The sequence below is a fragment of the Bubalus kerabau genome, chromosome 1 (genome assembly GCF_029407905.1).
Source record: "Bubalus kerabau isolate K-KA32 ecotype Philippines breed swamp buffalo chromosome 1, PCC_UOA_SB_1v2, whole genome shotgun sequence".
Classification (NCBI taxonomy): Eukaryota; Metazoa; Chordata; class Mammalia; order Artiodactyla; family Bovidae; genus Bubalus; species Bubalus kerabau.
The window spans coordinates 165,678,720-165,699,577 of NC_073624.1; the positions used below are offsets into that span (position 1 = coordinate 165,678,720).

Consider the following 20,858-nt stretch of genomic DNA (forward strand, 5'->3'; position numbering starts at 1 on the left):
AAGAGATTGTCTTTAATCCATTGTATATTCTTGCTTCCTTTGTCAAAGATAAGGTGTCCATATGTGTGTGGATTTATCTCTGGGCTTTCTATTTTGTTCCATTGATCTATATTTCTGTCTTTGTGCCAGTACCATACTGTCTTGAGGACTGTGGCTTTGTAGTAGAGCCTGAAGTCAGGCAGGTTGATTCCTACAGTTCTTGAAGGAACATACCTCAACATAATAAAAGCTATATATGACAAACCCACAGCAAACATTATCCTCAATGGTGAGAAACTGAAAGCATTTCCTCTAAAGTCAGGAACAAGACAAGGGTGCCCACTTTCACCATTACTATTCAACATAGTTTTGGAAGTTTTGGCCACAGCAATCAGAGCAGAAAAAGAAGTAAAAGGAATCCAAATTGGAAAAGAAGAAGTAAAATTCTCACTGTTTGCAGATGACATGATCCTCTACATAGAAAACCCTAAAGACTCCACCAGAAAATTACTAGAACTGATCAATGAATATAGTAAAGTTGCAGGATATAAAATCAACACACAGAAATCCCTTGCATTCCTATACACTAATAATGAGAAAATAGAAAGAGAAATTAAGGAAACATTCCTTTCACCATTGCAACGAAAAGAATAAAATACTTAGGAGGAATATATCTACCTAAAGAAACTAAAGACCTATATATAGAAAACTATAAAACACTGGTGAAAGAAATCAAAGAGGACACTAATAGATGGAGAAATATACCATGTTCATGGATTGGAAGAATCAATATAGTGAAAATGAGTATACTACCCAAAGCAATTTATAGATTCAATGCAATCCCTATCAAGCTACCAACAGTATTCTTCACAGAGCTAGAACAAATAATTTCATAATTTGTATGGAAATACAAAAAACCTTGAATAGCCATAAGATGTTTTAGAAGTAGTAATGCATAAGAACGGAGAAGGCAATGGCACCCCACTCCAGTACTTTTGCCTAGAAAATCCCATGGACGGAGGAGTCTGGTGGGCTGCCGTCTATGGGGTCGCAGAGTCAGACACGACTAAGCGATAGCAGCAGCAGCAGCAGCAATGCAAAAGAACAGAGTTGAAGGACTTGTGAAAAGAATCCTGTGACAGTGAGTAGATTTACCTGGGATAGAAGATTTGACCTTCTTCATGACCTAAGATAACCAAGAATATGCCCAGGTCACCCGGTGCTAGCTTCCAGAGTTCTTCATCATGGCCACAGGTCAAAATGGCTAATACCGAAAGCCATACAACCCACTTCTTACCTTTCATCAAGTGTAAATAGGAAAATAATTAAAACCATTGTTAGCTTACATGGAAGAATATCTCGATATCTGTTTTTGTCTCTGTTGTGTAGTTCATTCCCAGAGTGGAAAACAGCAGGCAGATTCTTAACTTCCAATGCCTTTAAAAGGTAAGAAATATATGTGATATATTTACTATGACAGAAAAAAAAAGGAGGAGAGAAAAAATATCTGTCTTTGTGTAGTGTTCATGATTCTCAAGTCCCTTTATGACATATCCTGATATTCAATGTGTTCTATGGTAAGTAAAGAAGTCAGAGCTCCACTGGAAAAGTCCTATATAAAATATCTCGGATTTGAGATGTGAATCAACAAGCTGCTTGATAAGGAAATGCTCAACTCTCTGGAGATACTTTTTCCCTTGAACTCCAAGATTTTTCCTTTTTCATTAAAAAAAAAAAAAAAAAAAGCCAATACAGAAGAATTCTTCTTTTCAAAAACTTTATAACCAACTGTGAATTCAACATTAAATGAACATTTAGTATGAACTCATCACTGTCCCACATTCTGCAGTACAAAGATGACTCTGAAAATGGCTTTATACGTAAGAAGTTAACAGCAGCTAGAGAGGTGGCCACGTGATCAATGTAGAGACACACCAGCATAAATGACTAGACCGCACTCAAAGGCACAGAAAGGAAAGCTCCTAGAAAGAAAGCAGTACTTGAACTGAGCCTTCGAGGCTCAGAAGTTAGTAGCGTGGAAATGGGTGTGTGTGAAAGGAAAGAAGAGGTGAATGGGTATCACACCAGGTAGGGGAACAGTAATAAAGGCATGGACGTACACAGGTCCTCTTTAGAAAACAATCAGCAGTATGGCAGCAACAGCGCAGGACACAGGAACGCAGAACACAAAAGGGGAACTAAAACTAAGCAGGAACGCCTTGTTTCACACACACAGGAACGCAGAACACAAAAGGGGAACTAAAACTAAGCAGGAACGCCTTGTTTCACACACACAGGAACGCAGAACACAAAGGGGAACTAAAACTAAGCAGGAACGCCTTGTTTCACACACACAGGAACGCAGAACACAAAGGGGAACTAAAACTAAGCAGGAACGCCTTGTTTCACACACAAAGGGAGCTGGTACGTACCCAGCCCTACTCTAGTTGGACAGTTGCGGATAAAGCCTGAGGGTGCACACTTTTTAAAAACTCTTCAGCAGCTCTCGGGTAGCCAACTTGGCACTACCATAAGTTAATGTTGGCCACTACTGCAATGGAGAATGAGGATCCAGGTTTTAAGCTATAAGATAATATCAGGGTCGCATATAGATCTTGGTTAAAACCAAAATATTTACCACAAATTCCTGGGTGATTTCATATTCTGATACTTTTTTTTGTAAGTACTTTAAAATAATCCCTGATGGTTGACTGCTCCGGAGTATTGAATATTAATGGTCAAACCACAGCTAACTGAACTAGCTCCTTTTCAGAAACAATTTCCACACCTATTTTTACAGTTTAATCTTTCTACAAACCAATTCTAAAAGTAGTCTAGGAAAAAGCAACTGTAAAAAGAAGCAGAACAATTCTATAAAAGAAGAGTAATGAGGGAAGACGAGTCTTAATCGATGGTAAAATATAATACAAAGCTATGTTAATTTTAAAACTTTGGCACGTGAATAAACAAATCAATTTTAAAAATCACAAAAATAAAATATATATGGTGCTTCAGTTATGAAAAAGTAGCATTTCACATCACTGAAGAGAAGTTGGGACAAGAGGATCATTGGACAACTGACTAGCTATAGAGTGTTGGATCCCTACCAAATATCTTATAACAAATTAAATGCTAGCTGGATGAAAGATTTATGCATTGAAAAAAATCACAAAATATTAGAAAAAAAGCAAGAAATAATTGCTATGTTCCTAGAGTGAAAGGGGAATCCCTAAAGGATGCAGAAAACCCTGAAGCCCCCAAAAGAATGACATTCAACCATTAAAAATTAGCTATTTCTTCACAGTAGATGTATATGCATGTAACACGAAAAACAAAGTGGAAAATTTTACCATATATACAAAACACGTACAAAAAGGGTAATTTCTTCATTATATAAAGAGTTAATAACTGATAAGAAAAGGAATAAATAGAAAATTAGACAAACAACTGGAACTAGTTCACTGAAAACAAATATGAAAGGCTTAAAAGCATATGGAAAGCTATCTGTTCTCAAATTAAGAAATGCCAATTAGAATATCAACAAGAAATCATCTGTCACTTAAAAGATGAGTAAAGACCCAAAAATCTAACAGCACAAAATACTGGTTGTCTTTCCAGGAATTTGTTCTAAAGACTATGCATAGGAACATGAATGAAGAGGGGCAATGTTTTTCATAATAACAACATCTGTAATAAACTAAATGTTCATCATAGAGGACTATTTAAAGAAAAAAAGTCTTCATTCATATAACTACCATGCAATACTTAAAAGAATGAGATAGAACTATATATGCTTATAATATATTTGGGAATTATTTCTTATTGGAATTCTTCATAAAAGGAAAGAAAGAGCAAAATAATAAAGTACATGCCAGCAATTTTTCTGAAAGTTTATATGACAGATTTAATAGTGGTATAGGGAATCAAGAGAGAAAAAGAGACTTTATCTGTTTTATAACATTTTATGCTATTTTATTCTTTTACTATGTACACCCATTACTTTAGAAACAAATTTAATATTTAAAAATAAAAACAATATATTCAACCTGAAAAAAAAAGAACAGATATTCTCTGATCAAGAAGTAGAAAAACAAATCATATATAGACCTTGGTTAAAACCAAAATATTTACTTTAAATTCCTGGGTGATTTCATCTTCTGATACTTTTTTTGTAAGTATTTTAAAATAATCCCTGATGGTTGATTGCTCCTGTGTATTGAATATTAATGGTCGAACCAGAGCTAACTGAGCTAGCTCCTTTTCAGAAACAATTTCCATACCTAAGAAAGAGAAAAATTCACATCTCTAAGTTACTTATATATGTGTGAAGGGAGATTTTATTTTTATTGTTTTCTTTTAAGTAAAGAGCCAGCCATTTAAGAAGTAATGAAATTTTATTTTTCCAGAGGTGAAGAGTCTATTATTACTTTTAAAGGAAGGGTCCTTATTTTGGAAAAATCATGACTATACACCTTGAAATTACACAAAATCCACTATTCTTAGAAAAAAACTATTGCATTATAAATAGATATGATAGACTGAGAAGTGATCTGTTTTATAATGTGACTGAGTGTATATATTGACAATTATGCCAAGGCAAGCAAGGTAGAAGAACCAGAGATCAAATTGCCAACATCTGTTGGATCATAGAAAAAGCAAGGGAATTCCAGAAAACCATCTATTTTTGTTTCATTGTCTATGCTAAATTCTCTGCGTGGATCACAACAAACTGTGGAAGATTCTTAAAGAGATGGGAATATCAGACCATCTTACCTGCCTCCTGAGAAACCTGTACACAGATCAAGAAGCAACAATTAGAACCAGACATGGAACAATGGACTGGTTGCAAATTGGAAAAGGAGTACATCAAGGCTGTATATTGTCACCTGGCTTATGTAACTTATATGCAGAGTACATCAGGCGAAATGCTGGGCTGGATGAAGCACAAGCTGGAATCAAGATTGCTGGGAGAAATATCAATAACCTCAGATATGCAGATGACACCAACCTAATGGCAGAAAGCAAAGAGGAACTAAAGAGCTGCTTGATGAAGGTGAAAGAGGAGAGTGAAAAGCTGGCTTAAAACTCAACATTCAAAAATGAAGATCATGGCAGCTGGTCCCATCACTTAATGGCAAATAAATGGGAAACAATAGAAACAGTGACAGACTTTATTTTGGAGGGCTCCAAAAGCACTGCAGACAGTGATGGCAACCATGAAATTAAAAGATGCTTGCTCCTTGAAAGAAGAGCTATGACAAACCTAGACAGCACATTAGAAAGTAGAGACATTACTTTGCTGACAAAGAGACATTACTTTTGCTGATACAGTCAAAGTTATGGTTTTTCCAGTAGTCATGTATAGATGTGAGAGTTGGACCATAAAGAAGGCTGTGCGCCAAAGAATTGATGCTTTTGAACTGTGGTGTTGGAGAAGACTTGAGAGTCTCTTGGACAACAAGGAGATCAAATCAGTCCACCCTAAAGGAAATCATTCCTGAATATTCATTGGAAGGACTTACGCTGAAGCTGAAGCTCCAATACTTTGGCCACCTGATGCGAAGAGCCGACTTATTGGAAAAGACGCTGATGCTGGGAAAGACTGAGGGCAGGAGGAGAAGGGGGCAATGGAGGATGAGATGGTTGGATGACATCACTGACTCAATGGACGTGAGTTTTAGCAAACTCTGGGAGATACAGAGGGTGTCCCTGGTGGCTCAAATGGTAAAGAAGTGGGGAGATACAGAAGGCCAGGGAAGCCTGGCATGCTGCAGTCTATGGGCTCACAAAGCGTCAGGCACAACTGAGTGACTGGACTAAAACAAAACACATACAAGACATGGACGGGAAAAAGAAAGAACTTTTGTCCTCTCTGGGACCAAGTGTTTAGAAGTCCCGGACCCTGGAATCTGAGATGAGAGTATATGCAGAGTCTAATACACCTCTGACTCTAATTCTAAAACAGGTCAAGCATGCACATGTGCATAAACACACACACATCACAAGGATTAAGAGGATCTATATAATTGATAGCACTAAAATAAATGTATAACATTTATCTCTATATGCTGTATACAATTGTAAGTAATTTGGATGGCATCACTGACTCAACAGACATGAGTTTGAGCAAGCTCAGGGAGATGATGGAAGACAGGGAAGTCTGGAATGCTGCAGTCCATGGGGTTGCAAAAAGTTGGATATGACTGAACGACTGAACAACAACAAAAACAATAATGATATATTATACTACAGATACAGATCTATATTATATAGCTATATACTTGTAACCAATCATAACAAAAGAGCATACATTCTATTTAATAGTACATATGGAAATTTTCTGAAAAACTAATGGTCTTTTAGGTCATGTCAATAATCTAGATTCTAAATATCTAAAATTTTAAAGATCATGTACACTGGCCAAAATGCCATAAATCTAGAAAGTCAGTATTAAAATAATTTTTTTAATATGAATTTTGAGGGATTTCCCTAGTGGTCTGGTGGTTGAGAATCTGCTTTCCAATGCAGGGGGTTTGATCCCTGGTTGGGGAACTTGGTTCCCACATGCCTCAGGATAACTAAACCCACACACCTCAGCTACTGAGCCCAGGTGCCTCAACTAGAGAGACTGCATGTCACAGTCTACAAAGTCCATGCGCTCTGGAGCCCATGCATCACAACTAGAGAGAAGCCTGGCGCCACAACAAAGATCCCACATGCTGCAACTAAGACCCAACACAGCCAGAAAAACAGAGAGAAATCCTGATACATAAAAGGGCTCTCATTTTTTAAAAAAACAGAATAATTCTGAGGTAAAATGCGTAAGTGAAATCTCTTTCCAAAGCCAAATCTTATAACAAAAATCAAGTAAATACCAGCAAAAATACACAAGAAGCAATTAAACAAAAGAACTGGCATAAAGAAGAGATAGAAGTTTCCAAAAATCTGCACTGCCACGAGAAACTCATCTTGTCTTGGACCCTATTATATCCAAAAGCTCTTTCTAGAGGCGAAAATGAGGAACTGTTGGTGGGGAGAGGCAGTCACAGAAATCCTAAAATTTCCCACAAGTATCTCTAGGAAGCCCAGAAGTAAAGTCACTCAGTTGTGTCCAACTCTTTGCGACCCCGTGGACTGTAGCCTACCAGGCTCCTCTGTCCATGGGATTTTCCAGGCAAGAATTCTGGAGTGGGTTGCTATTTCCTTCTCCAGGAGATCTTCCCAACCCAAGGATTGAACCCAGGTCTCCTGCATTGTAGGCATATACTTTACCATCTGAGCCACCAGGGAGTAGCCACTAGGAAGCCCAAGGAGCAGACAAAATTCCCATTCAAAGCCATTTTGATCATCTCCCATCCCCAACAGAAACACCCGTTTGGCTTCTCAATGTGTTCTAGCCTTGCTGGGAAAAAAACTGCTGAGAGAAGGCAGAGACAGTATTATGGTTTACTTTATTATTCATACCTATATTTTCTTTTTTCCCACATATGATAATGTATAATCCCCCAAAAAAGCTATTATTTTACTTACAAAGTAACTGCTGCTGCTACTGCTGCTAAGTCCCTTCAGTCGTGTCCGACTCTGTGCGACCCCATAGACGGCAGCCCACCAGGCTCCCCTGTCCCTGGGATTCTCCAGGCAAGAACACTGGAGTGGGTTGCCATTTCCTTCTCCAATGCATGAAAGTGAAAAGTGAAAGTGAAGTCGCTCAGTCATGTCCGACTCTTAGCGACCCAATGGACTGCAGCCCACCAGGCTCCTCCGTCCATGGGGTTTTCCAGGCAAGAGTACAAAGTAACTATTGTGCAACAAATTCAAATTAAGTAAATGAAGAAGCAGGTAATATTTACTCTATAAAAGTTGTTAAGAAATAAACAGCTCATTTTATTAAATTGGCATGTTTGCTATACTAAAATACTTAAAGAAAGAATAGAAATGTACCCTTTATTAATGTGAGGCATGGAATAGTTTCTTCATTTTTAAAGGAAAATCCTAGAAAATCAACTTTTTCCCTTTTGAAAAAGTTTTTTCTAGCTCTTTTCCTGCATCTCTATTAGAAATTTCTTGTGCATACCTCTTAAATATAGCCTCATCAAGAATCTGCTAATAAAATGGGATGAGGGCATACCCTGAAGTGCAGGATGGGAAGGCCCTGCAAGCTCTTCATCTTCATTGCTCGACTTCTGCTTTAGAAAGAAGCTATTGGTTTTCCGCAAGGTGCCGTCATTCTCACTAGAAAAGAAATTTATATTTGTCCATGGCTTAGAGAATGTATGTGTATTTAAGAGAGAATCTCTGATAATCTACATTAACTAGTCAATTGACATTCACCTCCATTTCAGTTAAACCACCCGCTTCCATTGTCAACCCCAGGAGCTGGCCCACTTTCAAAGAGATAGTTCCAAAGTTCCAACGTCTGATCACAAACTCCAACTTTAGCTTTCACTTCGCTTCTATTTCGTTTCCTCTACCACTCCTAATTTCTGAACTACCGTTCTCAGGTACTACCTTCCTCAACGCTCTGCTTTAGTAACAGTGCAGCCCCTTCTATGAAATGTAAGCCAGAAAGTAAGAACTTTTTCAACTTACTCTCTTTAAAAATGTACACTTAAGTGCATCAACATTCTTCATTATTCCTTGTTTTCTCCATGTTCAGAATTAATCCTTTCAGGTTTTCAACTCTCTGCTGTCTCCTCTGAGACATTTTTCTAAAATTATGTTTTCTTCAGTTCAGTTCACCTCAATTCAGTCGCTCAGTCATGTCCAACTCTGCGACCACACGGACTCAGCACGCCAGGATTCCCTGTCCATCACCAGTTCCCCGAGCTTGCTCAAACTCATGTCCATTGAGTTGGTGATGCCATCCAACCATCTCATCCTCTGCCGTCCCCTTCTCCTCCTCCCTTCAACCTTCCCCAGCATCAGGGTCTTTTCAAATGAGTCAGTTCTTTGCATCAGGTGGCCAAAGTATTGGAGTTTCAACTTCAGCATCAGTCCTTCCAATGAGCATTCAGGACTGATTTCCTTTAGGATTGACTGGTTGGATCTCCTTGCAGTCCAAGGGACTCTTAAGAGTCTTCTCCAACACCACAGTTCAAAAACATCAATTCTTCCGCACTCAGCTTTCTTTATAGTCCAACTCTCACATCCATACGTAACTACTAGAAAAACCATAGTTTTGACAGGATGGACCTTTGTGGGCAAAGTACTGTCTCTGCTTTTTAAAATGCTGTCTAGGTTGGTCATAGCTTTTCTACCAAGGAGTAAGCATCTTTTAATTTCATGGCTGTAGTCATCATCTGCAGTACTCTTGGAGCCCTCCAAAATAAAGTCTGTCACTGTTTCCATTGTTTCCCCATCTATTTGCCATGAAGTGATGGGACCGGATGCCATGATCTTAGTTTTTTGAATGCTGAATATTTTCTTAAATATAACTAATTTCTCCCTACCTACAAATTCTTCCATATCATAAGAACAGACATGAATCAACTGATTCTCTCTCACCTTAAAAATAAAAAACCCTTAAAAAAACCCTTTAATCTTTCTATCTCCATCGAAATACTGTTCTATATACTCTATCAGGTTCTCAAATACCAGCCCACGTTCCCTTTCCACTTCCTTTCCACCTTCTCACTACTCAGTGTACTCACTTACGCTATCAGCTGGGCTCTTTTTGCACTTTCATTTGCAAGCCCATTTAGCAAAAGGCTCCTAATGTGATTTCTGGGTCTGCTCTCCAATTCCTGAGAAAATTCTCCCCTAAATGAAAATTTAGGTGTTGTACTTTCCCACCAACCTCAGGATAGACTCAGGCTCCTCACTGAACCCATAAATCCAGGAGGCTAATAGTCTCACCCTTGCCTACTTTTCTGTCCTCATCTCTATTAATTTCCTTTATGTACTGTATGCCTCAGCCTTAACAAAGTAAATGTCTTTCCCCTTTGTTTCTGTGGGTAATAACAGGTTCCTAACTCTTTGCTCCTCCCTCCTTTCTTGAGTTACTGTAAACATCCACTTGTTCTCCATTTGCTACCAGCTGTCTTTCACCATCAAGCCTCCTTCCTGATAGATAACAGATAGATGGATGACTGATAGACAGACAGGAAGATGCAAAAAGACTCCATCTGTGCTTCATTTTCATTCTAACAGACTGAATAAAATGTGTACTCCTTGGTTTCACATATCTTCAGTTCATTCAAACTATGGCCCACATTATACTTTCTATTCTGTCTCTCATCTTCCCAAGCTTCCTGGAATTCCAAGAAATGTATATCCTATAACTCTTGACACATAACATTTCTCACCAAAAATAAGATATTTTCATGGCTCCTTATTTTTGCTCAAACTTCTTCCCACAGCTTGAAATTTTCTTCCCTTGCTTTTCACCTGCTGAACCTTTGTTTATTTAAGATCCTAAAGCCAACCAAAATCTCTTTTCCTCAAAGCAGCTGCTGGAGAACTCTCCCCCTTGCCTAGTTTTTGTTTTCTGTATCCACAATCCTTGGACTCTGATTCTATAACAATATTTACTACTGTATTTAACTTTGTCTTGTAGGTGTCTGAGCCCCAACAGTAAACTACAGAACAAGAACTATTAATATTTTGTATTTGTATACAGTGCTTAGTATGTAATTAGTATCTAATAATTAGTATATATTAGTAACATATAATATTATCTCAAAACACTTTTGAATTAATGTTATTTGTTGTTCATTTAATGCATTTCTGAAAGTTGTTTATACAACTATATACTATACACACTATTATGCAGTGCTCTTCCAGTGACTGTAGCTAATATTACTTACAAATCTCTAAGAAAATATGACTCAATAAAATATTTTCTTATTTAATGTCTTTGTACATAACATCTAAATTTGAATATTTATAAGCATTAAAGTTGCTGTTTCTTTTGTTTCTAATGGAAATTTACTTTTTCTCCAAGTTTTTAAATTTTTTCATATGTAGTATTCACCATGCTAATAGTTCCATTTCTAGTATACGTTATTTTCTTTCTGGAAACATGTAACGTCTTATAAAACCTAATTGTGTACTAAGCTTTACCTTACTCCAAGTACACTGCCCCATCCAAGAACTCAAAACACACTTACAAAGGTTTTGGAACTGGGTAATTGTTGAGATGATAGAGAAACTGAATTCTTTAGGAATACCTTTTTCTTGTGTTAATATCATATTTATGAGATCATAAATACATCCTATTTCTTGATAAATCAGATCGTACTTACTACAAAGTACTATATTTTTAAAATTAATCAAACATTTGAGGGCCGCTATTCAGCCTCCATCAAAGGTTTAGCTATGAATATGAATAAGCAGAAAACTTACTAAATAAGCATATGAGTTATACCTTTCAGCCTCGTCTTTAAACTGATCTTCAAAATCATCACTATGTTGGAAATCTCGAAGAAAGACTTTTAGCTTCCTTGATTTAACTTCATTTTGAAAAACCTGTAGGCATATAAAAAAATTATAACTATGTTTTAGGAATCAATAGTTTAAGAGAAAATGATTTCTATAGCTTCTCATGAAGAGCAATAAGGTCTTCAATAATAGAATTAAATCACAATCATGGTGTGATTTCTACTCTTAGAAAATCACTTGAAATGTATATCTCCCTTTCAATATTTTCCAATCCATCAAAACAGCATGTAGAGTACCATGCACATATAAATTATTTCTATTGAATCACCCAAGTTTTAATCATCCAAATTATTTTCCAAAAGTTCATGAAAAGAAAGCTTATTTTTCTTAAAAAAAAAAACAAAAAACAAAAAAAGATTACTATTGCAGCCCAGAGGAGATTCTTAAAATGAGTGCTTATCTCATTTAGCTTACTCAGATGACCATTATATCTACTACTGCGGGCAGGAATCCCTCAGAAGAAATGGAGTGGCCATCATGGTCAACAAAAGAGTCTGAAATGCAGTACTTGGATGCAATCTCAAAAACGACAGAATGATCTCTGTTTGTTTCCAAGGCAAACCATTCAATATCACAGTAATCCAAGTCTATGCCCCAACCAGTAATGCTGAAGAAGCTGAAGTTGAACGATTCTATGAAGACCTACAAGACCTTTTAGAACTAACACCCAAAAAAGATGTCCTTTTCATTATAGGGGATTGGAATGCAAAAGTAGGAAGTCAAGAAACACCTGGAGTAACAGGTAAATTTGGCCTTGGGATACGGAATGAAGCAGGGCAAAGACTGATAGAGTTTTGCCAAGAAAATGCACTGGTCATAACAAACACCCTCTTCCAACAACACAAGAGAAGACTCTATACATGGACATCACCAGATGGTCAACACTGAAATCAGATTGATTATATTCTTTGCAGCCAAAGATGGAGAAGCTCTATACAGTCAGCAAAAACAAGACCAGGAGCTGACTGTGGCTCAGACCATGAACTCCTTATTGCCAAATTCAGACTTAAATTGAAGAAAGTAGGGAAAACCACTAGACCATTGAGGTATGACCTAAATCAAATCCCTTATGACTATACAGTGGAAGTGAGAAATAGATTTAAGGGCCTAGATCTGATAGATAGAGTGCCTGATGAACTATGGAATGAGGTTTGTGACATTGTACAGGTGACAGGGATCAAGATCATTCCCATAGAAAAGAAATGCAAAAAAGCAAAATGGCTGTCTGGGGAGGCCTTACAAATAGTGTGAAAAGAAGAGAAATGAAAAGCAAAGGAGAAAAGGAAAGATATAAACATCTGAATGCAGAGTTCCAAAGAATAGCAAGAAGAGATAAGAAAGTCTTCTTCAGCAATCAATGCAAAGAAATAGAGGAAAACAACAGAATGGGAAAGACTAGGGATCTCTTCAAGAAAATCAGAGATACCAAAGGAACATTTCATGCAAAGATAAGCTCGATAAAGGACAGAAATGGTATGGACCTAACAGAAGCAGAAGATATTAAGAAGAGATGGCAAGAATACACAGAAGAACTATACAAAAAAGATCTTCACGACCCAGATAATCACGATGGTGTGATCACTGACCTAGAGCCAGACATCCTGGAATGTGAAGTCAAGTGGGCTTTAGAAAGCATCACTATGAACAAAGCTAGTGGAGGTGATGGAATTCCAGTTGAGCTATTCCAAATCCTGAAGGATGATGCTGTGAAAGTGCTGCCCTCAATATGCCAGCAAATTTGGAAAACTCAGCAGTGGCCACAGGACTGGAAAAGGTCAGTTTTCATTCCAATCCCAAAGAAAGGCAATGCTAAAGAATGCTCAAAGTACTGCACAATTGCACTCATCTCACATGCTAGTAAAGTAATGCTCAACATTCTCCAAGCCAGGCTTCAGCAATATGTGAACCGTGAACTTCCAGATGTTCAAGCTGGTTTTAGAAAAGGCAGAGGAACCAGAGATCAAATTGCCAACCTCCGCTGGATCATGGAAAAAGCAAGAGAGTTCCAGAAAAACATCTATTTCTGCTTTATTGACTATGCCAAAGCCTTTGACTGTGTGGATCACAATCAACTGTGGAAAATTCTTCAAGAGATGGGAATACCAGACCACCTGATCTGCCTCTTGAGAAATTTGTATGCAGGTCAGGAAGCAACAGTTCGAACTGGACATGGAACAACAGACTGGTTCCAAATAGGAAAAGGAGTTCGTCAAGGCTGTATATTGTCACCCTGCTTATTTAACTTAATGCAGAGTACATCATGAGAAACGCTGGACTGGAAGAAACACAAGCTGGAATCAAGATTGCCAGGAGAAATATCAATAACCTCAGATATGCAGATGACACCACCCTTATGGCATAAAGTGAAGAGGAACTAAAAAGCCTCTTGATGAAAGTGAAAGAGGAGAGTGAAAAAGTTGGCTTAAAGCTCAACATTCAGAAAACGAAGATCATGGCATCTGGTCCCATCCCTTCATGGGAAATAGATGGGGAAACAGTGGAAACAGTGTCAGACTATTTTTCTGGGCTCCAAAATCACTACAGATGGTGACTGCAGCCATGAAATTAAAAGACACTTACTCCTTTGAAGAAAAGTTATACCAACCTAGATAGCATATTCAAAAGCAGAGACATTACTTTGCCAACAAAGGTTTGTCTAGTCAAGGCTATGGTTTTTCCTGTGGTCATGTATGGATGTGAGAGTTGGACTGTGAAGAAGGCTGAGCACCGAAGAATTGATGCTTTTGAACTGTGGTGTTGGAGAAGACTCTTGAGAGTCCCTTGGACTGCAAGGAGATCCAACCAGTCCATTCTGAAGGAGATCAGCCCTGGGATTTCTTTGGAGGGAATGATGCTAAAGCTGAAACTCCAGTACTTTGGCCACCTCATGCGAAGAGTTGACTCATTGGAAAAGACCCTGATGCTGGGAGGGATTGGGGGCAGGAGGAGAAGGGGATGACAGAGGATGAGATGGCTGGATGGCATCACCGACTCGATGGACGTGAGTCTGAGTGAACTCTGGGAGTTGGTGATGGACAGGGAGGCCTGACGTGCTGCGATTCACGGGGTCGCAAAGAGTTGGACACGACTGATCGACTGATCTGATCTGAACACACTAATAAATAAGATTACTTATCTTTATTTCCGTGCTTGTGTAATTTAATCCAGTAATTCTAGGTATGTCTCTGCATGAGATTTTGTACTACTAAATGGACTTTAGTCCACAGTGTTGACTTTGCACTGTCCTGTACAGGACCCAGACCACTGGTAAATAAATTGAATATAATTAAAGGGAAAAAACACCTTAAAATAAGGAATAAGTAATCAATATTTTTGCCCTCAATTCTGCTTCAATTAACCCATTCATCTGACCGTTCTTTTCTGGGTCCAAATACATGGAGATACTGTTCTAAGTGCTACAGATAAAACACTGAATAAGAGGCATGATGTGTTCTGCCCTTGTGAAATGCATACATTCTCATGGGGAAAGAGAAAATACACAAGCAAATATATAAAAGCTAAAATAATGCAGTAACAAAGTATGGTGATACTTAATCACCATGTACCTAAAAGATAGAAGGAAAGTTAGACAAAGAAACAGGAAAGCATCCTGACCAAAAGGAACAGCAGGTCCAAAGTCCAGAAGGCCGCCATGGTCTGGCCTCTGCCTAATTTTCCACCCCCAGCTCCCACCTATTTATGCAGCATCTCCAGCCATACACTGTGTTATGTCTTGTCATCTTTTTGAAGTGTCTTTTGATGATTCTTATTTTGTGAAACATTAATCCTTTCCCCTCTTCTTAGTCCATATTCATGTGTATGTGTTTTGCTTGATTCCACGAAATTTCCTAGACTTGAAATACTTCTTGTGGGTATGTATACATTTTTGGACATATGTAAAGCTGACATTCTAGAACATGGACCGAAGCACAATTAATTTTAAATATAAGCATATTAATGGTATAACTACCTAGTACTCTTACCAAGCACATTCATTTTGCAGTATAAGTCAAAACATATCACTTATTAAGTCTTAACTTCACATAAATAACCACTAGCGGAGGTGAAGGAATCCCAGCTGAGCTATTTAAAATCCTAAAAGAGAAAAAACAAACAAACAAACAAAAAATCCTAAAAGAGGATGCTGTTAAAGTGCTGCACACAATATGTCAGCAAATTTGCAAAACTCAGCATTGGTCACAGGACTGGAAAAGGTCAGAAGGGCAATGACAAAGAATATTCAAACTACCCTAAATTGTATTCGTTTCGCATACTAGTAAGGTTATGCTCAAAACCCTTCAAGCTAAGCTTCAGCAGTAAATGAACTGAGAACTTCCAGATGTACAAGCCGGGTTTAGAAAAGGCAGAGGACCCAGAGATCAAATTGGCAACATTCGTTGGATCATGGAGAAAATAAGGGAATTCCAGAAAAATACTACTTCTTCTTCATTGACTACACAAAGCCTTTGACTGTGAGGATCACAACAAACTGTGGAAAATTCTTAGAGGTGGGAATACCAGATCACTTTACCTGTCTCCTAAGAAACCTGTATGCAGGTCTAGAAGCAAGAGTAAGAACTGGAATGGAAAAACAGACTGGTTCAAAATTGGGAAAGGAGTACAAGGCCGTTTATCGTCACCCTGCTTATTTAACTTATATGCAGAGTACACCATGGGAAAATGCCAGACTGGATAAATCACAAGCTGGTCTGGTTGGTGATGGCCAGGGAAGTCTGCTGTTCTGCAGTCCATGGGGTCACAAAGAATCAGACATGACTGAGTGACTGAGCTGAGCTGCATCACTAGCCAGTCCCTGAATTTGTCACACTGTGATTTCATTAGGAAATGGGACTTTATCTTTTTCTGCCACACCTTCACCCCAAATTTACAAAAACAAACCCTTTCAGTACAACCTATCACCACTGTCTGGCTGTTGTGTATGAGTTTTTAGTCTTAGCAGTTCAAAGCACTATTTTTCCTCTTGGGATAACCAATTGTATCCGCACCATAAATTGAACAGACCATTCTATCCACAATGCCACTTGTCAGAAAAAGTTCCCATATATGCATAGGTCATCTTCTGTAATCTCTAAGCAGTTTCATCTGTCTTATTTGCCACTTCCTAAATTACTACCACATTTCCTCAACTCTTGAGGTTTATAATGAGTCTTGATAATCTGCAGTTATCCCAGTTCTCATTCCACCACATATACACTTTGCCTTCCTTTCCTAATACTGCATATTTTTGGACTTCTGTTTCCCCAAGTAAGTTTGATTCAGCTGATTAAATCTCTCTCTCCCTCACCTACAAACACACACAATTTGAAATCTGTATTAAAACTAGGTTAAATTAACTTTGTAATTTAAATTAAGAAAAACTGTTATCTTCATTATATTAAGTTTTTATTATCCATTAATATGACATCAGTTCAGTTCAGTTGCTCAGTCATGTCTGACTCTTTGCGACCCCATGGACTGAGGCACACCAGGATTCCCTGTCCATCACCAACTCCCAGAGTTTTCTCAAACTCATGTCCATCAAGTTGCTGATGCCATCCAACCATCTCATCCTCTGTCATCCCTTTCTCCTCCCGCCTTCAATCTTTCCCAGCATCAGGATTTTTCAAATGAGTCAGCTCTTCACATCAGGTGGCCAAAGTATTGGAGTTTCAGCTTCAACATCAGTCCCTCCAATGAACATTCAGGACTGATTTCCTTTGGGATTGACTGGTTGGATCTCCTTGCAGTCCAAGGGACTCTCAAGAGTCTTCTCCAACACCACAGTTCAAAAGCATCAATTCTTCGGCGCTCAGCTTTCTTCACAGTCCAACTCTCACATCCATACATGACTACTGGAAAAACAATAGCCTTGACTAGATGGATCTTTGTTGGCAAAGTAAAGCCTCTGCTTTTGAATATGCTGTCTAGGTTAGTCATAACTTTCCTTCCAAGGAGCAAGTGTCTTTTCATTTCATGGCTGCAGTCACCATCTGCAGTGATTTTGGAGCCCCCCAAAATAAAGTCTCCCACTGTTTCCACTGTTTCTCCATCTATTTGCCATGAAATGATGGGACTGGATGCCATGATCTTTGTTTTCTGAATGTTGAGTTTTAAGCCAACTTTTCACTCTCCTCTTTCACTTTCATCAAGAGGCTCTTTAGTTCTTCACTTTTTGGCATAAGTAGGTGTCATCTGCATATCTGAGGTTATTGATATTTCTCCCGGCAATCTTGATTCCAGCTTGTGCTTCTTCCAGCCCAGCATTTCTCATGATGTACTCTGCATATAAGTTAAATAAGCAGGTGAGAATATACAGCCTTGATGTACTCCTTTTCCTATTTGGAACCAGTCTGCTGTTCCACGTCCAGTTCTAACTGTTGTTTCCTGACCTGCATACAGATTTCTCAGGAGGCAGGTCAGGTGGTCTGGTATTTCCATCCCTTTCAGGATTTCCACAGTTTATTGTGATCCACACAGTCAAAGGCTTTTGAATAGTCAATAAAGCAGAAGTAGATGGTTTTCTAGAATTCTCTTGCTTTTTCCATGATCCAGTGGATGTTGACAATTTGATCTCTGGTTCCTTTGCCTTTTCTAAAACCAGCTTGAACATCTGGAAGTTCATGGTTCGCATATTGTTGAAGCCTGGCTTGGAGAATTTTGAGCATTACTATGTTAGCATGTGAGATGAGTGCAATTGTGAGGTAGTTTGAGCATTCTTTGGCGTTGCCTTTCTTAGGGATTGGAATGAAACTGACTTTTTCCAGTCCTGTGGCCACTGCTACATTCTCCAAATTTGCTGGCATGTTGAGTGCAGCACTTTCACAGCATCATCTTTTAGGATTTGAATTAGCTCAACTGGAATTCCATTACCTCCATTAGCTTTGTTCGTAGTGATGCTTCCTATGGCCCACTTGACTTCACATTCCAGGATGTCTGGCTCTAGGTGAGTGATCACACCGTTGTGATTATCTGGGCCGTGAAGATCTTTTTTGTATAGTTCTTCTGTGTATTCTTGCCACCTCTTCTTAATATCTTCTGCTTCTGTTAGGTCCATACCATTTCTGTCCTTTATTGAGCCCATCTTTGCATGAAATGTTCCCTTGGTATCTCTAAATTTCCTGAAGAGACCTCTAATCTTTCCCATTCTATTGTTTTCCTCTATTTCTTTGCAACGATCACTGAAGAAGGCCTTCTTATCTCTCCTTGCTATTCTTTAGGCTAATAGAGTATTGCTGAGAGAATTCACTGATCATAGTAAACACCCTATTCCAACAACACAAGAGAAGACTCTACACGTGGACATCACCAGATGGTCAACACTGAAATCAGATTGATCATATTCTTTGCAGCCAAAGATGGAGAAGCTCTATACAGTCAGCAAAAACAAGAACTAGAGCTGACTGTGGCTCAGATCATGAACTCCTTATGGCCAATTCAGACTTAAATTGAAGAAAGTAGGGAAAACCATTAGCCCATTCAGGCATGACCTAAATCAAACCCCTAATGATTATACAGCATAAGTGAGAAATAGATTTAAGGGACTAGATCTGATAGACAGAGTGCCTGGTGAACTATGAACAGAGGTTTGTGACATTGTACACAAGACAGGGATCAAGACCATCCACAAGAAAAGGATATGCAAAAAAGAAATGGGGCCATGCTTACTCTTTGACAAGATCCCTCCCATCTCCAAAAAGACATGCTAAAAAACCATTTGTATACAACTCATTTGCTAAGAAAAAGTGACATCAACTGAATGAGAAGTCCTACCATAATTTAAACCTGAGATATACTTCAAGCCATGCTTCAAAATAAACTAGATTATATTTATCAAAGAAGCAAACTGTTCTACATAGCTGTAATTCAAATAAGGCTCACTCAGGACTCTTAACATGTCTCTGATGGAATGAAATGTGATTTGGTTAACAATGCCAAGAAGGCACAAAGAGAAATATTTTAAATTATCAAGATGCCAGGTCTTTTTGGAGAGTGCTCTTTTTGTCAAATTAATATCAAAGAAAAGATTGTATACATTTTTCCAAGGAGCCTAAGTTAACTGTTCTGCACTACATATGCCAAAGATTTATGAGTGAAATTTGAAAATAGTCAGCTAAGAGATTGAAGCCTGGTTTCTAGTCTTTTTTATGTGACTTGAAGGGCTGTATGATCACAGAAAAATCATTTCAGCTCCCTAGGACTTAGTTTTTTCACCTTTAAAATGAGTGTTGGAATAAAAATTTATTTATCTATCTACTAAATCTAATCATCAACACACAAGTCTATGAAGTCTAGACAATTCCTAGGGACAGCATCATAACTGAAAGGCTATCAACTGACTATAACACCAAATTAATTCATGAAATGTAAGCAAGGCAAATTCTAATAAAACTAGCTGGTTTTCACAACATATTCTAAAAACACCCAGAAGTATTCTAAGATATTCTTTTCTAAAAGGAAACTTTAAAAAGTATCATAACTCATCCTAGAAAAGTCAAGTCATAAAATACAGAGGAAAAATCCAAACTATAAAATATACTCAGTTACTCAAAAAAAATCATATACATTTTCTCTAAATAGATAACTTTGAAAAAATTTAAAAAATAAGATACACTCAGTTCTAGAAGGCAGTCAAGTATGGTTATGTAAAGGATCTACTCGAGACAGTCCATGAAGTTTCTCACTTCCAAATACTTCTCCAAGTAGAAAATCATTCAGATCAGAGAAAAGTATCAACAGCGGAACTGAGAACCGTGGATTACACTGAGAAAGACTGCCAGCCACAAATGGGATGGCTGCTTTGATGTGGCCATCCTACATGTCACAGAGGAATGGACAGACTTCTACACGAGAGAACAATCAAGCCACAATGATTTTTTTCAAAGCAGAAACACACCTGTCAGCCCTGGGTGGCAGTGGCAACCAAATTGGGAAAGTTGGGGAGACAGTTCCTGCTCTGGGCACTGATTTTTATCTCTATTAATTCTGGAACCTACTGGAAGTGAATATGAGGACAGCAACATGATTGAAGTTCCAAAGCTCCAATAGATCAGATAAGAAAAAAGGGCAAGGCACCCACAAGATGAAAATGCATTTCCCTTTTCGTAAAGGACAGAAACGGTATGGACCTAACAGAAGCAGAAGGCGTTAAGAAAAGGTGGCAAGACTACACAGAAGAACTATATAGAAAAGATCTAGTGACCCAGATAACCGTGATGGTGTGATCACTCGCCTAAAGCCAGACATCCTGGAGTCTGAAGTCAAGTGGGTCTGAGGAAACATCACTGCGAATAAAGCTAGTGGAGGTGATGGAATTCCAGGCGAGCTGTTTAAAATCCTAAAAGATGATGCTGTGAAAGTGCTGCACTCAATATGCCAGCAAATTTGGAGAATGCAGCAGTGGCCACAAGACTGGAAAAGGTCAGTTTTCATTCCAATCCCTA

At 38.3% G+C, this 20,858-nt stretch overlaps 1 protein-coding gene across 1 annotated transcript in view; it reads right to left on the reverse strand.

Moving 5' to 3' along the window:
* Positions 1 to 20,858, reverse strand: part of PTPN20 (protein tyrosine phosphatase non-receptor type 20) — a 53,545-nt gene that overhangs the window by 22,316 nt on the left and 10,371 nt on the right. Inside the window, exons 3-6 of the mRNA XM_055566452.1 lie at positions 11,345 to 11,445; positions 8,108 to 8,211; positions 4,111 to 4,259; positions 1,326 to 1,416 (exon numbers count right to left, since the gene is read on the reverse strand). Of these exons, the coding sequence (XP_055422427.1) occupies positions 1,326 to 1,416; positions 4,111 to 4,259; positions 8,108 to 8,211; positions 11,345 to 11,445 (445 nt within the window). The remainder of the gene's footprint in view (positions 1 to 1,325; positions 1,417 to 4,110; positions 4,260 to 8,107; positions 8,212 to 11,344; positions 11,446 to 20,858) is intronic.